Consider the following 17,367-nt stretch of genomic DNA (forward strand, 5'->3'; position numbering starts at 1 on the left):
GTACTCTCGAAAATTGAGATGAATGCCTTGCCTCTATCTCGCCATCTCTCTAGCACACAAAGTAGAAATCATTTTGCATATCTCTTTACAATACTGACGGGTGTGTATGACGTTTTCTACTTGCATATCTGACAGCTAGCCTCCTCAAAATTCGAACTGACTATGATCTCTCTGCCGGATGAGGTACTACCTATAGACTCTGCGGAAGTGACGCTCCAAACCATGGCATCAAGTTGGCATCTCCTCACATGATCACCCAGTAAGTCATCCATACTGTTCATCTATAATGAAGACCTGTTTACTGACCAAAGTGACTACCTGCATCGGTCCCGGATCGGCACCAACAAGATCAACACACCCAATCATCAGTTGCCAAGGCTCTCAGAGGGTGCGTTCGTCCCATCAAGAAGGCAGGGAGCCAGAACGACAAATCAATAAAGTGACGGGCCCGGGTAGTTGCAGATACACCGCGAATCTGTGATGGGAAACCCGAATGCGAGATGTGAACAGGGGGCAATCCTCCGTATTCGCATCGGCTTGCAACCATCGTGCACTCATGATTCAAATGCGCTACAACCTCATGGCTCCAGCGCGGAGCTGTGATCTGCAGCCAAAGGCCGTCGTCCATGACCAGAATTGAGCATCGCTTAGGAAATTGTCTGCCTAGAGCAGACGATAAGACAATGAGGTTCCTCAGACATCCATACCTAGCTCGAGAGGGGCATTAGCGACTGTGACCTACCCTGCGTTGAGCGTCGATTCTACCAAAAGTCCCATAGAGGCACATGGCAATGAAGAATTCATCCTCACAATAAGCACAGCGACATATGCAGCAAGTCAGGGCCAGTGACCCGTGCCGCACGGGATGATCCCAGGCCAGATACCCGGGCCCTCTGAACCATAGGGAGTGGGGTGGAAGTGAACCGGCAAGCGGGGGGGGTTCCCATGAAGATTTCGCGGGGAAGCTTCCATGAGATAGGGGAGGTAGGCCAACCATAAGCAAGAGAATATGACAAGAAAAACAAGTCAAGCTAAATTCTTATGCAGTCTTACGAACAATGTACGGTCCCAAACCGAATACGATGGCACACCTCAAAGCTCCAGGGGTAAGAAGAGAAAGCGCCCTGGAGCGATCCACGGGCACGTCAACGGCGCCGAGGTCAGCGCCCAATCGAGACGTCTCTTTTCTACTTTCCCCCACCAAGGATCGCCCCGCAACAGCCCCTCCTTCCCGTCTGACGATGCAGAGCTCTACATAAATGGCCCACGGCGGCGACCTTCAATGACGCACGTGGAGGAGTTCTCACTCATTAGAAATCAAGAGCCTCTAAGACACCCTCACTCACTCTCACTCTCACTTACAACTCACTCACGACTCACGACTCAATCACGCAATCGACCTCACCACTTTATCAATTTTTATCTAAGCTTAAGCTTAAAACTCTTGCCAAAGTCAAACCAGCAGAACCAAACCTTCAAGGTCTCATCCCGCAATCTATCCGCACTCGGGCCAAGCCCCTCCCTCTCACACAGACACCCGTCACACAATCACACACATCTCACGCACAATGGCGACCCGCCTGCCCGGCACGACCGTAATCGTCACCGGCTCCGGCGGCGGCCTAGGCAAAGCCATCGCCGAAGCCTACCTCATCGCCGGCGCCAACGTCGTAATCTCCGACATCAACGAGGACCGCGTCGCCGCCGTCACCACGGAATACCGCGACACCTACGCCGGCAAGCTCCACGGCATCGTCGTCGACGTCACCTCCGAAGACTCCGTCCAGTCCCTCATCAAGGGCACCGTAGAACGCTTCGGCCGCCTCGACGTCGTCGTCAACAACGCCGGCGTCATGGACAAGTTCGACCCCGCCGGCGACTGCACAAAGGAGACCTGGGACCGCGTCCTCGCCATCAACCTCACGGGTCCCTTCCTGACGACAAAGTACGCCGTAAACCAGTTCCTCGCCCAGGGCGGCGCCAGCGGCAGCGGCGGGCCCGCAGGGCTGATTGTCAATATCGGCTCCAACGCCAGCTACCGCGGCCTCGCTTCCGGCATCGCCTACACGGCGTCCAAGCACGGCGTCATGGCCGTCACCAAGAACACGGCGGGCTTCTACGGCGACAAGGGCATCTACTCGGTCGCCCTGCTGCTCGGCGGCATGGACACCACCAACATCATGGACGCCTTCGCCGAGGGTGTCAACCAAGCCGGCATGGCCAAGGTCACGGCGGGTATGCCCGAGTACAAGCGCGGCGAGACGGGGCTGGACCCGGCTGCTGTGGCAAAGTACTGCGTCTTCTTGACGGATAAGGATATCGCGTCGTCGGCGAACGGGAGCTGTGTCGTTCTCAACAGGAACTGGCCGCACGCCTGAGTCTGGCTTCTCTTAGTTGAGGTTTGGGGAAAGAAGGGGGGCCGAGGATGGGAAACGAGACACGAATATTGCTCAAAAACTTGGGTTTGATGAGGCGAGAGAGCAGCTTGAAGTATCCTAGATATAGGAAAGATACCTTATGAATGTTTTTTATGATTCCCAAACACCATCATCTGTGCTGGGCCAGTTGGCGTGTCATCGAGGCAGTTAGGCGTTCAACTCAAGTATTTGATCAAGCAAAATCTGACGACGCTACTCGCTCAGGCAGGCTTCAATCACATTGGGACCACGCCTGACGTTCAAAAACCACTTGAGAAGCGAGTACTCATGGTAAAAGGTCAAAAAGAACACGATCTGTCCCAGAACAAAATAGAAGATGCGGCCAGTGTGGATTGAACACACGACCTTCAGATTAAGTGATTGAAGTTGACTTCAGTCTGACGCTCTCCCAACTGAGCTATGTCCGCCACGATCTTCGACAAAGCGGGGCCGGTTGAGAGCTTAGGTTGTCTTGCGTAGTGGGGCGCGCTCGCCGTCCGCGAAATCTCCGCCTTTGGAGACATCTTTGTCAAATCCGATGGCCCCTGGGATATCGTGAGAATGCGGAAACAGCACCAAGCTCAAAAAGAAACAAAGCCAGAAATGCTTTTGCCAGTGCGGTACAACCAAAAAAACTTTGAAAAAGGGTGAGGGGAGTGAACGGTACCAGAGATTGAGGGGCAACACCCGTCTGAGCTTATTCCCTGGTCAACCTTATTCTTGACGGTATAGCAGCTGGTCAGACGACGACCCTAGATACCTCCCGTCTGAGAGCGATTTCAAAAGGGAGTACTATAAGTAGCATTTCTAAAATATAAGAATAAGCCTAGGGTATTTATCTATACTGCTTTTTGTTGTGGGATAGTACCGCTTGCAGAGGTTTTGCAGGTTAATCTTTGATGAATTCCAGTGTGTTTCTTTATTCCAGGTCCTTATCATATTGGTGTCTTCATCAAAGCCCGCCATCTCATGACCATCTGAAGAGGAAACCATCAGATCACTTCAACTTCCGTATCCTTTGGGTATGTTTTAGCTCACATCAATGTTACAGAAAGTGGACTTCCCATTCCTTAGTAAGAATGCGAGCGTCTAGCTATCCGGTAAGAAGGCACTCAGGTCCGAATGAAAAAGCCAATGACTCAGCGCTGCCGGCCGAGTAGGCCCCAATTAGAAAGACATCTTAGTAGATCACGGGGATTCTATCCGACTAACTTGAAGACCAGGAATTTAGCATGATATCACAAGTACAGGTTTGCCAGTCGCCGTCGTTCCCGTCGTCCCCGTCGTCCCCGTTGCCCCCGTTGCCCCTGTTGTCCCCGTTGTCCTCGTAGGCCCGAGTCTTCGGTGGCAGATGGCTAGATACATCCTAAAGGCACAACCTTCACCCTTCGACACACCCCTATCTTACTAATGTATTCGATATAACTATAAACAGCTTCTCTGGATGCATAGCTCTCGACGTCGCGTCCTAGTTTGTTATACCTCCTAGTTCTTCGTCCGCATGAGCTGTCTTTTTCCATCTCGTGAGCCTCGTCCAGGGGCAATTTCCTGAGATGGTTTTCCTCAAGGATACTACTCAATTATCACAGTAAGCAGATAAATAAAACTCCACGCTCGATGCCCAAACCATGATCTCTCCGCTTCTAGCCCGATGCCCATGATGGAAAGCCAGTCACCCATCCCCTGGCAAAAGCCCAACCCTCCTATCCCGCTCATCCCGAAGATGCTTATCCTCTCCCTCCAACAACATCTTTTCCTCCACAAACGCAGCGTCACCAGTCCGGAACTTTTCCCTCATCACCCCTCTCTCCGTCATTATATCAGACCCAGACCCGGACTCGGGCCCGGACGCAGGCTCTAGAGGTCGTAACTGCAGCCGCCGTGGCGAAGACGACGTCTCCCGTGCAGGCGAGACCATCACCTCGGGCGGCCACAATATCCGCCTCGCCTCATCCTCGCTCAACACCTCGCCCTCGTCCTCTGAGCTCTGATCAAACGCAGAAACATCGCCGCCGCCGCCGCCTCCCCCAGGCCCAGGCCCAGGACCAGGCGACGAAGGAACCGCCAGGAATACATCCGTCACATTCTCATCCCCGCCATGTGTGCGAACCAGCCGGCCATTTAAATCATCGTTAGAGACAACATTTTGAACGGCATCAGCCTCCGCCTTCATAGCATCAGCATCCCCCTTGGGCACCTTATTCTCCCCCGCCGCGACGACATCCATAGAAGTCAACTTCATCAACGTCCTCAACCTCGCGTCCCCGACGAACCGCCCCATCAAGACCCCCTCGTTCTCCCGAAACGTCTCATAAAATCTCCGATTCACCAGCGCCGCCGCACGCAGGCCCTCCACACTCTCCACGCACCTCTCCAAAATCAACAACCGTACCGCGTCAGACCTCTCGAGGACCCTGCCCTGCCCTTGGTCCTGCTTTTGCCCCCATTCCTGTTCCAGCGGCTCCTGGGCTCCCTGCTGCTCACTCTGGAGACCACCCTTCTTCCCGCCAGAAAAGCTCCTCAGCCCTCTGTGTAAAACAGCCTGCGGCTGCGTAGACCGGTGCCGCGACAACCCCCACCCGTGAGCCCGTCCACTGACATCATGCAACGTCAACCCGGACACGCTGTTATAGATATCATTAACCGCCGCGCGGAACGCCGGCGCGGGATCGCATACCCCGCCCTTGTGAACCGCCAGCGGCGGACTGGCAATGGTCCGCAGCAAGTCGACGAGCTGCGCCAGGCTCCGGCGGGGTGATGAGTATTGCTGCTGCTGGGAGCCAGCTGCCAGGTGCCCGAGGACCGACGAGTTCATGATGGTGGGCAGAAGCTCGAGCTCGCCGTAGACGAGCATCAGCCAACCCAGATTCGTCGCGTCGCAGCTGTGGCTCCCCTTGGGACACCTGGGCGTGCTGGTGAACATCAAGGCCGGGTTGGCAGCCGTATTCGTCGTAGACGTGGATGCTACTTCAGCCGGACTCGAGTTCGAGCCCGGTGGCGGAACAGCAGCACCGTCACCACCACCACCTTCAACAGCACGAAAAGGCGGCCTCAAATACTCCCGGATCGTACTCACGCAACACTCCTCAACCTGCGCCATCTTGGCCCCCCTCACCCCCCAAATCTTCTCCTTGATCCTCCTCGGCCACGCCACGTGCATCCCCTCCAACTCGTCCTCGTCCACAAGATTCAAAATCACCGTCTTGGACATGCGCGTAAACAGCTGCCGGAACCCAAACGCATAGCTAATCAGCAACCAACCCCGCGGCATCGCCTCGCTGCCCCGGTGGATCCACTGCGGCAGCCACCGGTGCTCGACAAACAGCTCCAGCGGCGACGTGCACCGGTACCGCAGGCACACCTCCGCAATCGCGACCAGCTGTTCGAAAGTCACCTCGCGCGGGATCTGGTCGTTGTGCATGTGCGCCGCGTGCAGGAGGATCGTGAGCGCCTGCTCGCGGTCGCCTTCGCGCTGCGGCATGCGGTAGAGCTTCGCCTCGGTGCCGTCGGGGCAGATGTACGCCGTCGGCGGCGGCGCGAGCTGGTCCGTCAGGTCCTCGTCGTCGTGGACCTCGATGTGCGCGTGCCCGGTGAACATCCTCTCGAAGATGGGCGACGTCTCGGCCAGCAGAAACGACGAGACGCGGTACCGCAGCACGGGCAGCGCCTCCGCGTCTGCCTCTGTATCAGCTCCTCCGATATTCGCAAACTCGAGAACGGCGTCCCCGCGCGGCGCGACGTCGAGCTCCTTCACCGGCCTCTCGTCCGTGACGCCCGATTCGCCCAGCTGCAGAACCCGCGTCACCTCGACGAGATCCTGCTTCACCCGGTCGTGGTTCCTGAAGCGTATGTCGTAGAGCGGGAAAAAGTCCGGGCTGGGCGAGAACGTCTTGACGATGCTGGCCCTCCTCATCTGCTGGATCGCGGCGGCGCGAAAAGCCTTATCTCGGAAGAGCGACTTCACCATGCTCGGCGTGGCGTCGGGCTCGTAACTTCGATACGTCTCTGACAGCGAGAGCTCGAGCGCTTCCACCAGCGACTCGATGCACCCCTTCCAGTCGCGGACGGCAGACAGGCAAATCCCACGCATCGGACGTGAACCTGCGCTCTGGCCGGTCGTTACTTCCGAGAGACTCCTCCCGCTAAACGAAGACCGAGTCAATATCGACGCAGGGCTCTGCAGCACCTCAAGCGACGACTCCCGTGACGGTCCCCGACCTCCTTCCGCCCCCGCCTCGGTCGCATGCCCCGGCGGCCCGGGCGAGGGTGTGGAGTTGCGCAACAGGGCCCGACACAATGCTACATGATCCTTGACTTTGGCGTATTCTTTAAAAGCAGCGTCGGCGTCCTTGCTCGCGAGCGTCGAGCCGACACGTTGCGTCAACTGCTGAATCTGACGAAGTTGGACGTCCGACTCATTCACGGTGCCGCTACCGCTGCGGCTGCCGTGGCCCCCGCCGGCGGAGCTGGACCCACGGGACGAAACAGGTCCCCCGTCAATTGGGTCCCCGCCGCCAAACTCAAAATCGCCAAGTCTCTGTTCATGTAGTGTAAGCGGCGTCCGACAGCTCGAGCGTCTCATCGCCATTGCAAAACGTCACAGAGGGAGCGGTGCAGTGCGCCGGTGGGTTAGTGGTTGAGGAAGTAGAAGAAGGAGGAGAAAGTGAACGTGCAGTAGCAATGTGGGAACTTTCCCCCGGGGGGGTTGTGGAGATTTCAAGAAAAACTCACCGTACTGCTAGACCTACTACCATCGTCCTTTGCCGAGCTGATGCTCGATATCTTACGCAGCGCATTGCTCAACCGCCTAATCTTGGGAGACGTGGTCGAGGCAACATCGCTCCGGCTGCGTTGGCGAACCATCACTCAATCCCGAGCTGCTGCGACCCAGATGCGATGCGATGTGGCAGCAGCAGGGCAGGGGACGGCGGTCCGAACCAAGGATGCGCGAAAACGCAGGGATCACTCATTTCCCAAACATCCAGCGACCTTTGGTGAGGGGGATGACGGAATCAGAGGAACTCGCAGTCTAACGGTGAATGTTGTCGCTCAGTGTAAGTAGTATAGTATCCGTATACTTGGGAGACAGACACGGGATGGACTGCTTTCCGGTTCTCAGAAACAATCAAAATGGCAGCGAAACGGGACGGTCTTCAGACTGCGTTTCATGGGGCCACAGATGAATGGGCTTCTGCCTGGGGGAGGGAAATAAGCAGCTGCATCCTTGGGGGAAAAGGGAGACCTCACCTTAGGAGGGGGCAAAATACGAGGACGTTTTGGGGGCCAGCCGGCCAGCCAGGCCACGTTGGGAATTTTGCCTTTTGCGGTTTGCCAAGCAGGGACCGCGGTGGCATTGTCATTGCGGCTTGCTCTGGGGATCTTTGGAGAGCACCGGCCACCTGAAATAAGGCTGATTGCGGGGTTCAAACTTCTGCATCCCGATGACGTAATCTTGCGTCGCTTTCCGAGACCCCTATCCTGGGTTACACAAGTTACCTTACAACACCGCAGATGGCGATGGCTTCAAATGGCATCTCAAAATGGCTGTAAAGAGTCAGACCAAATTCATCACTTGCAATCATCCCTGAGACTGACTGACTGACTGACTGACGGCCTGATCTTCACATCAAGGAACGTCGCCCGCACGTACTCCTGCAAAGTGCTATGAAATAATGGCCTTTTTTTTTTTAACGCTTCCCGTCTATCTGCTTACATTGACACTGATCATTGATGTCTTTTTTCCACTCCTTTGATGCGGTCATGCTGGCTTCCTCTGTCATCTCTCTTTAGAGACAGATGCCCGACCATTCCCCGCCGGGTATTTCATGACAATCGAAGCCGTCCTAAATACAGCCCTTGTTCCGTTATCATCCACACACCGTCTTGCTTCCTCTCCATGTACCCTATCCCCCATGGTATGACTTTGTTGACAAAAAGAAACTTGATGACGCATGCCTAACCGTGACCCATTTCGAAGACCGTTGCTGCAGATGCAATGAGACAAATGATAAACCCTGCCGCCCAATATAACGCAACAGTGTTCCCCCTTTTGAGAGACCTCGATAGGGGCGAACGAAAAAAAAAAAAGACAATGGAGGCATAGCAATGCTCTCTCCAATTTCCATGCTTGAGCCAATACCGTCTCGCTGAACTGGCATTCCTCCCCTCGCAATTCATCAATGTGTTGCTGTCTGTCTGCAGATTCTCGTGCCCATTCGCTGATCTGATGTTTGTTTGCTTTTGCCAGTTGTGGTGGCCACCATCGAACAGGACTTGACCACTATAAGTCTACCTGGTGAACGGTGTTCGTCGCCGTACTGACTCGATTCCCGAGGCCCCGCTCACCACCTCTAGGCCGCGAGGGCATTGCAGAGTGTCTCCTACGACTAATGACCAAACTCATTGCTCTAATCCAGAAGCAGAGTGTCCAATACTTATGCATTGCCAAAGTTTGCAATAGGATAGCCATCTGTTTCTGCAGAGACCACTCGTCTTGCCTGTGCCCTATCCAAGAAAGCACGAGTAGCTTTCTGCCGTGCAGTGAAAACCGCAGTCGTGTGCAAATGCGACGTGTTTCTCATGCCCTTAGCCGCCCTTTCGGTCTGCGTCGTGCTTGGGTGGCTGCTCGCTAGAGGCAGATCCGCCGTGGTTCTTCGTGTCAGCACCCTTTTTGCGGCCCTTTGTGGCCTTCTGCCATGAGCTCTCAGGGCCGTGGCTTTCGCTTTTGGCACTGCGTGTGTGGCCATTCTCTCGAACGCCATTGACCCTTGGGGATTGGACCTGAGCCTGACCGGAGCTGTGTGACTGCGACTGAGACTGTGCTGTCGCTTGGGATGAGCGCTGGTTGGCCGTCGAGGATCGCTTCGGCGAATGAGTAGATGCATGCCCTTGCTTGGATTCCTTTCCAACCGAGCCCTTGCTGTCGTTCGGTCTGTGTCCTGAGCCAGAAGGCTCGGCGTGAGCCTTGGGTGCCGAGCTTTGGGAAGCTGACGGAAGCTGATCAACTCTCGATGCAAAGTCATTCTTTCTCACAACTGTCGGTGAAGGAGATCTGGTCTCATTGATTGGCGACAAGTGCTGTGCGTCAATGCTCAACTGGTGGCCATTCATCCTATTTTCTCGAGTTGCGAGATCAAGTGGCGCTATTACTCCACTTTGCTGTCTGGATAGCGCTCTCTGGCGAAGGGATGGCTGCGTGCCATTTGCGATATCTGGATATGGCTGCGATTGCACTTGAGCTTGCGGTGACCAAGCATACTGATTCATCGACATAAGTGCAATCCTGTCACGGAATGAAGCGTCGTCGATCGCCTGGGACGCAGACTGCTGGGGTGCAGAAACAGAAGCCGGTGAGGCCGAGGCAGTCGCATTGGTGGCCGACGATGGCGTGGTAGTACCGTTGACAATCACCGGAGTCCGCTCAGACACGGGAATTTGAACTGATTCAGACCTTGGAAAAGCCTGGCCATCCAACTGATCTGAGTTGTAACCGCTGATGCCGAGACCCTGAACTTGCAGCGTGTTTTCCTGAGACGAGCGGCCTTGATCGTCAGTTGGGTTTGATTCCGTTGAAACCACGGCAGGGTTATGACGTTGTGATGGCGTCGAACTCGTGCGAAGAGATGATCCAGTGCCGTTGACTATCAAAGGCCGCGAGGCTGCTCGAGGACCGTTTGTACTGCCAGACGCAACCACCGGAGCGGATGCTACCGAGCTACCTCCGCTAGAGAACGCCCGGGCATGGCCAAGGGGAGACGGTGAACGAGATGTCCTTCGCATTCTGCGGTCCAGGATAGTCTGCGGAACCTCGGTTGACAACCTACGCCGTCCCTGGGCTGGCTGGGTCGTGTCCGCAAAGGCTATGGCGTTGGGCGCTACTTGGGAGTGCGCCGGACTGGAGGCATCTGAAACGTAGTAACCCAAATAAGCTCCTTCGTCAGAGGCAGGTGAATCGCTCGCTGGAACCTGGGAGGCTTCGTCGTACTCGGCGTCGCCTGGAACGCCGTTCGAGACCGGGATTCCGTTCACTTGCCGAGTGGGATTTGAATTGGTATTAACCGACGCGCTGGTTCCTGTATAAGCCTGGTTGTGCTGTGCTGTAGGAGCAGAGCGGGAGGCAGGCTGTGACTGCGACCTTAGTGAGCTTCCGGAAGTCGAGGCGCCCGACTCTGTTGTTGCCGACGATCTTTGAAGGCCTCTTCGATATTCTGGCGTGCTAGTCGCCACTGTCGCCGGCGAAGAGGGATAAGCGAAGCTTGACTGGCCGTAATACGCCGCCATGGGTACTCCGTACATGTTGTACCAATCTTGAGGGCCAGCGATGGGAGCACTCAGGGGCGGGTTGTCGAAGGAGTTGGTCCTGGACCGTTCTGGACCCTGCTGCGTAGCTGAAGAGGACCCCTGCATCCTCTGAGCAGCGTGCATTTGGGCGGCCATCTGGGCCTGGACTTGCTGATAAACCTGGGATTGAGTATAGAGCTGGAACCGAATGTTATTTTCTTGCTGAACCTGGGCGGCCATGGCTGCACCTACAAGCGCGGGATATTGCTGGTGGGACTGTGCCTGCTGCGCGTACCACGCAAGATCCTGGGGAGTCATAGCCACTTGGGGCATGTACATGGTGTTGGTGTCGTAAGCGACGCTGGACGAAGCTCTCCTGCTCGAGTTTGTATTCCGCTGGAAGTTGTTCGAGTGTCGGCCTCCACGGAAGTTTCCACGGCCCCTACCGGAGTGCTGCTGAGAAGAACTGCGGATCATGACCGGCCTCGAAGTATTTGGAGGGCGCTGGAACACCGGCGTCTCTTCTTTGGGGTAGACGTATTGTTCGCAGCATTCACCCAGTTTCCCTTCCGAGATGAGGTCAAACGCTCGTCGTAACTCCAGATGAAGTCCACGGAACGAGTACTCATCCGCAGTGTTGCCCAGGTTGCGAGCGGTGTTGAATGGCTCCTCCACACACAAATGGTTATTTATGCCAATGTGCCATCCCTTTTCCATTCGCGTTGCCTTCCGTCCAAGACGAATCGATATAACGTACTTATCGTAGTCGAACTCGTGTGCGTAGAAGCGGAAGAACTGGAACAAGAGCTCACCCAAAGACGCCTCATTCTTTGCGCCGAATCCGCTCAGCTTTTCCAAGTCATCAGCGAATGCGCTCTCGGGCCCGCCATTCTTAGGGAGCCGCTGATGCTGACGCTGGTGAAGGGAGGGAAGCACTGGCGGGTCGCGAAGCTGGAGAAATCCAATGATGAGGCAGATCCAGGTGTAAGAACTGAGGGTGCCACCAAACGCTATTCCGATCAGTAAAATGTGCGAAGAGTCAAGGGGGTACGTCAACCCATACCAGCATCGTTTACAATCCTCTGCCGTGTCCAGTACTTGATGACCATGGCCAGGGGCCGCACTCGAGGATCGATCTCGACGTATGTTCGGACCATTCTCGTGTTCTCCAACGCCAGAGTATTGTTCACATTCATGTCGCAAGCGAGGCCGAGCTCGGGGTCCCAAATTTTGACGATGGGAACTTTGGCGCCTGAGATGCAGACGACCTTTTCCATGCCCTCTGTCGTGGTTCGTGTCAGCAGTCTTGTTGTTGGATTCCTGTGCAAAAAGCGGTTTACGTACTCTTCGCAAGCAATGCTGCAATCATGCAGACATATTCCAAGTCCTTCCAAGACGTTGTAATGCAGATATCAACTATGGAGACAGTTAGCACTGCATCCCCAAGCACCAGTCCAGTGTCAAGAGAGCCCACGAACCATCAGCGTCGTCCGAGCAAAGCAAGTTGCCTGAGGAGCCAAAGAGGTGCACGCGAATGTCATTTCCAGGCCATTCCTCGTTGAACATCTTCTCCAGCTTGACGACAAGCTTTTGACGGTTTTCTTCAACTTTGTCAGTCGGTCGTAACCTGTCGTACAACTCCCGCATATCTGTGGTCAGCTTCGTCTCCACATCATCCGACAACTTGCTCTTGATCTTGTCGAGGCTGGTCTTATCCAGCTTGTCGCTTCCTATGCTGTAGGGCATACGCCTCTTCGAGTTGATCTGAGAAGTCTCATATTTGCAGCCGCCAAGCCGGGGAGGGAGGGGTCGTAATGAGGGAAGGTTGCTGTTGGTCTCTGAGTAGGCAGAGCGAGGAGAGTGATTGTTTGTGGCGGTTGGCGAAGGTTCCCGCGACTCGAACGAGAAGTTTCTAGCATGTTGTTGGGGAGTCGAGGGCATTGAGTTGGAATGAGACTGTCCATTGCCGGTCCTGGCTGCAGGGCGTGCAGGGAGTGGATGTGAAAGCTCCGGTTGTTGCTGCGATGGCTGCTGCATCTTGGGCGGAGCGTCCTTGCCTGTTATGACAGCGCGATCGCCTTTGTCTTTAGTCTGCACGGCTCTATTCCCATGGCCTCCTTGGGAACACTTGGTTGAGGAGATTTCCTTGTTTGACACCTTGGAGGATGATCTGGACCGAGGGGCCGCCTGGATCTGAGGGGTAGCCACCGTCGCCTGAGGAAGCGCTTGAGGTTGGTGCAAGCCGCCTCCTCGTCCCGGTGAGACGAGATTAGTGTAATGTAGCAACTGCGCTTGGTAGACTGAGGCTTGCTGCGGAAAGAGCAAGGGCCAGAAGTCTAGCTGGGCCGGAACGCGAGAGGAAGCGTCACCGAAGTAGGAGCCCGAAGTAGACGATGATATCGTTGGGGCTTGGATCCAAGGAGACGTTGGATATGTATGCTTGGATTCAGTTGTGGCAGCTCGACTTTCCATGGAGCGAGTCCTGGCTCAGCTTCCGTGACGAGGGCGAGCGGAATGAGTCGGGCGCGAGCGCAGGGCGACGAGAGAGGGAGATCGTTAAAGATCTGGCAGCAGGAGCCTGTTCGTCGCGGGTAGAGCAGAGCCGAGTATGCAGAGGGTATCGAGGGTATCGAGAGGGTAGTATAAGGGCTGAATTGGGCGCGGTCGAGTGGGAGGCGAGCGCTGTTCAGAGTGGTCGAGTCTCCTTCTTTTTTTCCCCCAAAAATTGAGTCTTTGACGTAGACGGAGAGGGAATTTGGGAGGGAAAGAGGGTCGGGGTTTTTGTGATAGCCGCTGCTAAGGCAAGTAAAGGGCTGCTAGAGGAACGCGAACGAGCCGAAAGTATTCATGAAGTTTCGCAGACTCGGTCTGGTGTAGTCGGTGCAAGGAGGGGTTGCTGAGGTAGAGAGCACACTCCTCTCTGCGTGTGGTCGTGTCGTGGAGGTGGTGCTCTTGGGGGGAAGAGAGAGAATGTCGTCGACGGTAGGAGGCGAAAGGAAAGGGTGTGGAGTTTAGATCGGGGACGTTGGCCCAAAAGCGACAGGACTCGGGGGGCCCTCGGGCGGTGGACCGCGAAATAACGCTGGGGGGAGGAAGGGTCTAAGGGGGTGGTGCGCACTGCGTAGTTGCTGCCACGGGATTCTGCGAGGAATTGTGATGTTGAAGGTCTGTGAATCTGATAAGCAACAAAGGAGCAAAATAGCCAGCAACAGACAGGAGACGGTGAGGTAAAGGAGGATAGAGACAAGAAGGACAATTCCCAGAGGAGTGAGAGAATTGAATGATGTCCCGGAAGAGCAAGAGCGAAGGAAAGTGTGAAGGGGAGCGTTTCGTTTGGGGGTGCAAGGAAGGGAAGGTACCTCAGTCCAGGGAAGGTACCGGGGGTGGGGAGAGGGTACCTTAGCAGCGAGTGGTGCAAGTACTCTTTACGCGAAAATCAGAGTGCGGCACTGGGTGTGTTTGGGGGGTACTTTTCTTAGGTAAGTGAGAAGGTACCTTGCCGCTGGCTGGGCGATGATTGAGGAGAGCAGGGTGAGATGAGGTTCCTGAAGCGGCAAGGCCAATGTCGGGAAAGTAAGGTAAGGCAAGGCAAGGTAAGGCGAGGTCAGGTAAAGGTAAGGTAGGGGCAGGTCCATGTTTCCGTACCTTATGAATCGAGAGCCAGTCGAGTGAGAGCGTGGTGGTGTCGAGGACTCACTCGTCTGCGAGTACAGCGAGGGGAGAGGAAGCCGGAGTATGTGTGCGCGTATATCCGCAGATGTGTGCCGCAGCGAATTCAGAATCGCACACACTGTGCAATGGGAGGAGCGCTTCTACAGTAAGCTGAGCGAGAAGCAGAGGTACCTCTTCAGAATCAGGGAGCGGGCAGTGAGTAAGAGCAAGGTAAGGTATGAGTGAGTGAGGCCGCAGTTCACTGAGGACTGCATCAGAGTCAGTCTCGGTCCCGGTCCTGCTGGTTCCACTTCAGTCGCAGTTGCAGTCCCGGTTCTTCTTCCCAGACTCTGCAAGGTCCAGTTCAGCGTTCAATGACTTCAACGAGGAGGAGAGTTGGACAATGCGAAGTGAAGTGATGCTGAAATTCGGCGAGGCACGGTGCGTGGTGTGCGTGGTGTGCGGCGGGTAGTTCTGGTGCAGACATGTGTGGTCACTGTGCCTGTCTGTGGTGGTTTGGCGGCACAATTCCTGCGACAGTTCCATCTGATTGCTGGTTTGGCTTAGTGGTCTCGTCTGGTGTGGCCCCGGTGCACTTTAAGAGGAGGGGAACATTAAATAAAGCGTGGCAGGGCAGCAGCAGCACTTGACAAGTTGAACATCCCATCACATCAGCATCACCAACAATAGCCAACCCGCCGGAGTAACTGGACGAACAATGATTGCCGGTCCAACCATAATTTTTTAGTAGGAATATGGTCGCATACCCAGTGAGCAGTACCAAGTCGGACCGGTCACCTCCAACTTGCTGCGAGGCAGAATAGAATTGCCTGTCTGTTGGAATACCTACTGCGTAAGGTCAAGAGATCAAAAACATCGGATGTTGGATACTTCGGTACCTCCTCAGGCACGCCAAGGTACCACAGTGCCTAAGGTACCTTGCCTTGACGAGCGTACCACCTCAGACATGAGAACTGCCTTAGTCGAGGACATGAAGGGAAGGAAAGCACGGCATCATATCTTGCACCTTCCTTCCTCGCCAAAGCCATGTCATGACGCAGCAACGGCTATTGGAGGCAATGAGAACCAGGCAGTTGGTTCTTGGATTGCTTCACGGAGTTGCCTCTTCCCTGTGCTTCGAATTGCCGACTCTAGATCCTTCTCTTCCGTCAGTCATTCCCTCATTCAGTCGACATGGCCATGGTACTGGTCAAGGCCAGGGACAAGGTAAGATACCTAGGTAGATACTTCTCAATGTCAGATCAGTTGCAGCTACAGCTACCTTACTTACTCTGTAGACACCTTGAGGGGTTCACTCACTAGTCGTTAGGCCGCCTTCCCTTTTCCCCTTCTCTACCTTACGATATCTGGTACGGATTGGTAGGCAATCTTGATAACATGGGAGTTACATTACCGACCCGAGTAAGGAGTGCTCGAGGGGGGTCACTTTGGTCGCATCCCTTTACTGCGGAAGATGAAAAGCTACGACCACGGGTTGTACCATGTTCGACCCACAGTGCGTGCACGGAGCGCGCGGGCAGTTCGCAAGAGCACCAGCTCAAGTACATTTTTGGTGGAGGAGAATGAATGCACATGCGGGAAAGAGACCCCCATGAAGAGAGAGACGGGAGAGAGACACTGAGGATTCAATAGGGGAGGGGTCATTTCGCGGTCCTCGCGGCCTCGCGGAAGTCAGGGCTGGCCGCTTGACTCTCCATTCCCACCCTCGCATTGTCACTTGCATTATCCGCCCACGACTTTCTGCCCAGCACCTACCGTGCTTTCCCAAGGTACCTACGGACGGATATGGCGCCTTGAAATTACTTCCCATTGCTTGCTCACTCGGCGTGTGGGATGCGTCGGTATGGTACGGAGTACAGGTAGTTAGGCAGGTAGTTGGCGGCCAGACTCCAGACTCCAGACCCAGATTACCTAGGCACCTTACTGCGTAGGTACCGCGTACCTAGCCCCCAAGATGGGCAAAGTACTTGCAGCTGCCGCTCCGCGAGTCCGTACCAACGTCGTAGTGTAAAACGGGCTACAGACAGGGGTTAAGGGGTTAGACAGGCGCCACACACCCCTCCGACCACCGCTTGTCACTTGCTGCTTGGCTCCTGACGGGCCTTTCCTCTGTTGGGATATGACGTCGCAGAAACCGGCTACCTGTGGCTTGTCTTGGATTTTGGCGTTCTGGCCGGCACTAGGTAATTACTTTTCTGAGTGTGTGCGCGTGTGTGCGTGTGCGTGTGTATGCGGATATTGGGTATGCGTGTGTAAATGTGTGTGTCTGTCGTGTCGTGTTGTGCCGTGTTAGATTGGACACTCCTCCCTGCTATCCAGCACTATGTAATTATTTGTGGTCCGCAAACCGAGGCAAGAAAGCTGGAGTTCTGAAGCCTGGCAGAAAGTAGCATTTATGCGTGTGCTCTCTGTGGCTCGGCAGCTGTCTCCCGTAGTGGGGGAATTCGCCCTCACACTGGATTGATTTCTGGTCTATGACATAAGATACTGTAGTCGTAGTTTCTTTACTCCCATTGAATATCTCCCTTCCATCTGTGTCCCACCTGCCACCTTACTAAGGTCGGTACCTCGATGATGGTCCGAAGACAGATGTGCCCCAATGTATCTTATCTTAGTAAGCGTGCAGACAAGCAAAGCCCCGCTTAGAAGCACTCAAGCCAATATTCCAATGTGAGGGATTTGGCAAAGTCATTTGGGAACGTGGATGTGGAATGGGGCCCTGCCTTCCTCATGTCCCCTGCCTCCCCGTGGAAGGGGGAAGGAACTTTCTGGGACCGGAGCATGTGCTTGCCCGCTTGCCCAGGTATCCGTACTTGCTACCTACCTTACTCCGTACCGTACCTGCTTGCCTGCGCTGCAGCTGCTCCTGCGCCTGCGCCTGCGCTGCAAGCCTGGAAGCCTGCACCTCCCCTCCCCTCCCCTTGCCCTGCCATGCACGTTTCGACCGCGACCGCGCCTTCCAACTTGGACGTGCTTGCCCAGACATGGTGAAGAATGA

The 17,367-nt window shown here is 55.3% G+C and overlaps 3 protein-coding genes across 3 annotated transcripts; 1 reads left to right on the forward strand and 2 right to left on the reverse strand.

The window, feature by feature from the left end:
- Positions 1 to 1,568: 1,568 nt before the first annotated feature.
- On the forward strand, positions 1,569 to 2,378 carry HER10_EVM0012365 (short chain dehydrogenase; the record flags this gene model as incomplete). Its single annotated transcript, XM_035481761.1, has 1 exon — positions 1,569 to 2,378. One exon carries the CDS (start codon positions 1,569 to 1,571, stop codon positions 2,376 to 2,378), a length of 810 nt encoding a protein of 269 aa, XP_035333500.1.
- A 1,351-nt stretch (positions 2,379 to 3,729) lies between these two features.
- HER10_EVM0009148 (uncharacterized protein) lies at positions 3,730 to 7,763 on the reverse strand. The gene has a single exon (XM_035478647.1). The coding sequence runs from the start codon at positions 7,003 to 7,005 to the stop codon at positions 4,090 to 4,092; it is 2,916 nt and encodes a 971-aa protein (XP_035333080.1). The 5' UTR covers positions 7,006 to 7,763; the 3' UTR covers positions 3,730 to 4,089.
- Positions 7,764 to 8,106: 343 nt separating this feature from the next.
- Positions 8,107 to 13,979, reverse strand: HER10_EVM0006570 (uncharacterized protein). Its single transcript, XM_035476153.1, has 4 exons — positions 12,176 to 13,979; positions 12,042 to 12,113; positions 11,761 to 11,979; positions 8,107 to 11,707 (listed from the first exon to the last, which is right to left on the reverse strand). The coding sequence occupies exons 1-4, from the start codon at positions 13,167 to 13,169 to the stop codon at positions 9,003 to 9,005; spliced, it is 3,990 nt and encodes a 1,329-aa protein (XP_035332786.1). The 5' UTR covers positions 13,170 to 13,979; the 3' UTR covers positions 8,107 to 9,002.
- Positions 13,980 to 17,367: the final 3,388 nt, after the last annotated feature.

Source organism: Colletotrichum scovillei, assembly GCF_011075155.1.
Source record: "Colletotrichum scovillei strain TJNH1 chromosome Unknown Contig00006, whole genome shotgun sequence".
NCBI classification, from domain to species: domain Eukaryota; kingdom Fungi; phylum Ascomycota; class Sordariomycetes; order Glomerellales; family Glomerellaceae; genus Colletotrichum; species Colletotrichum scovillei.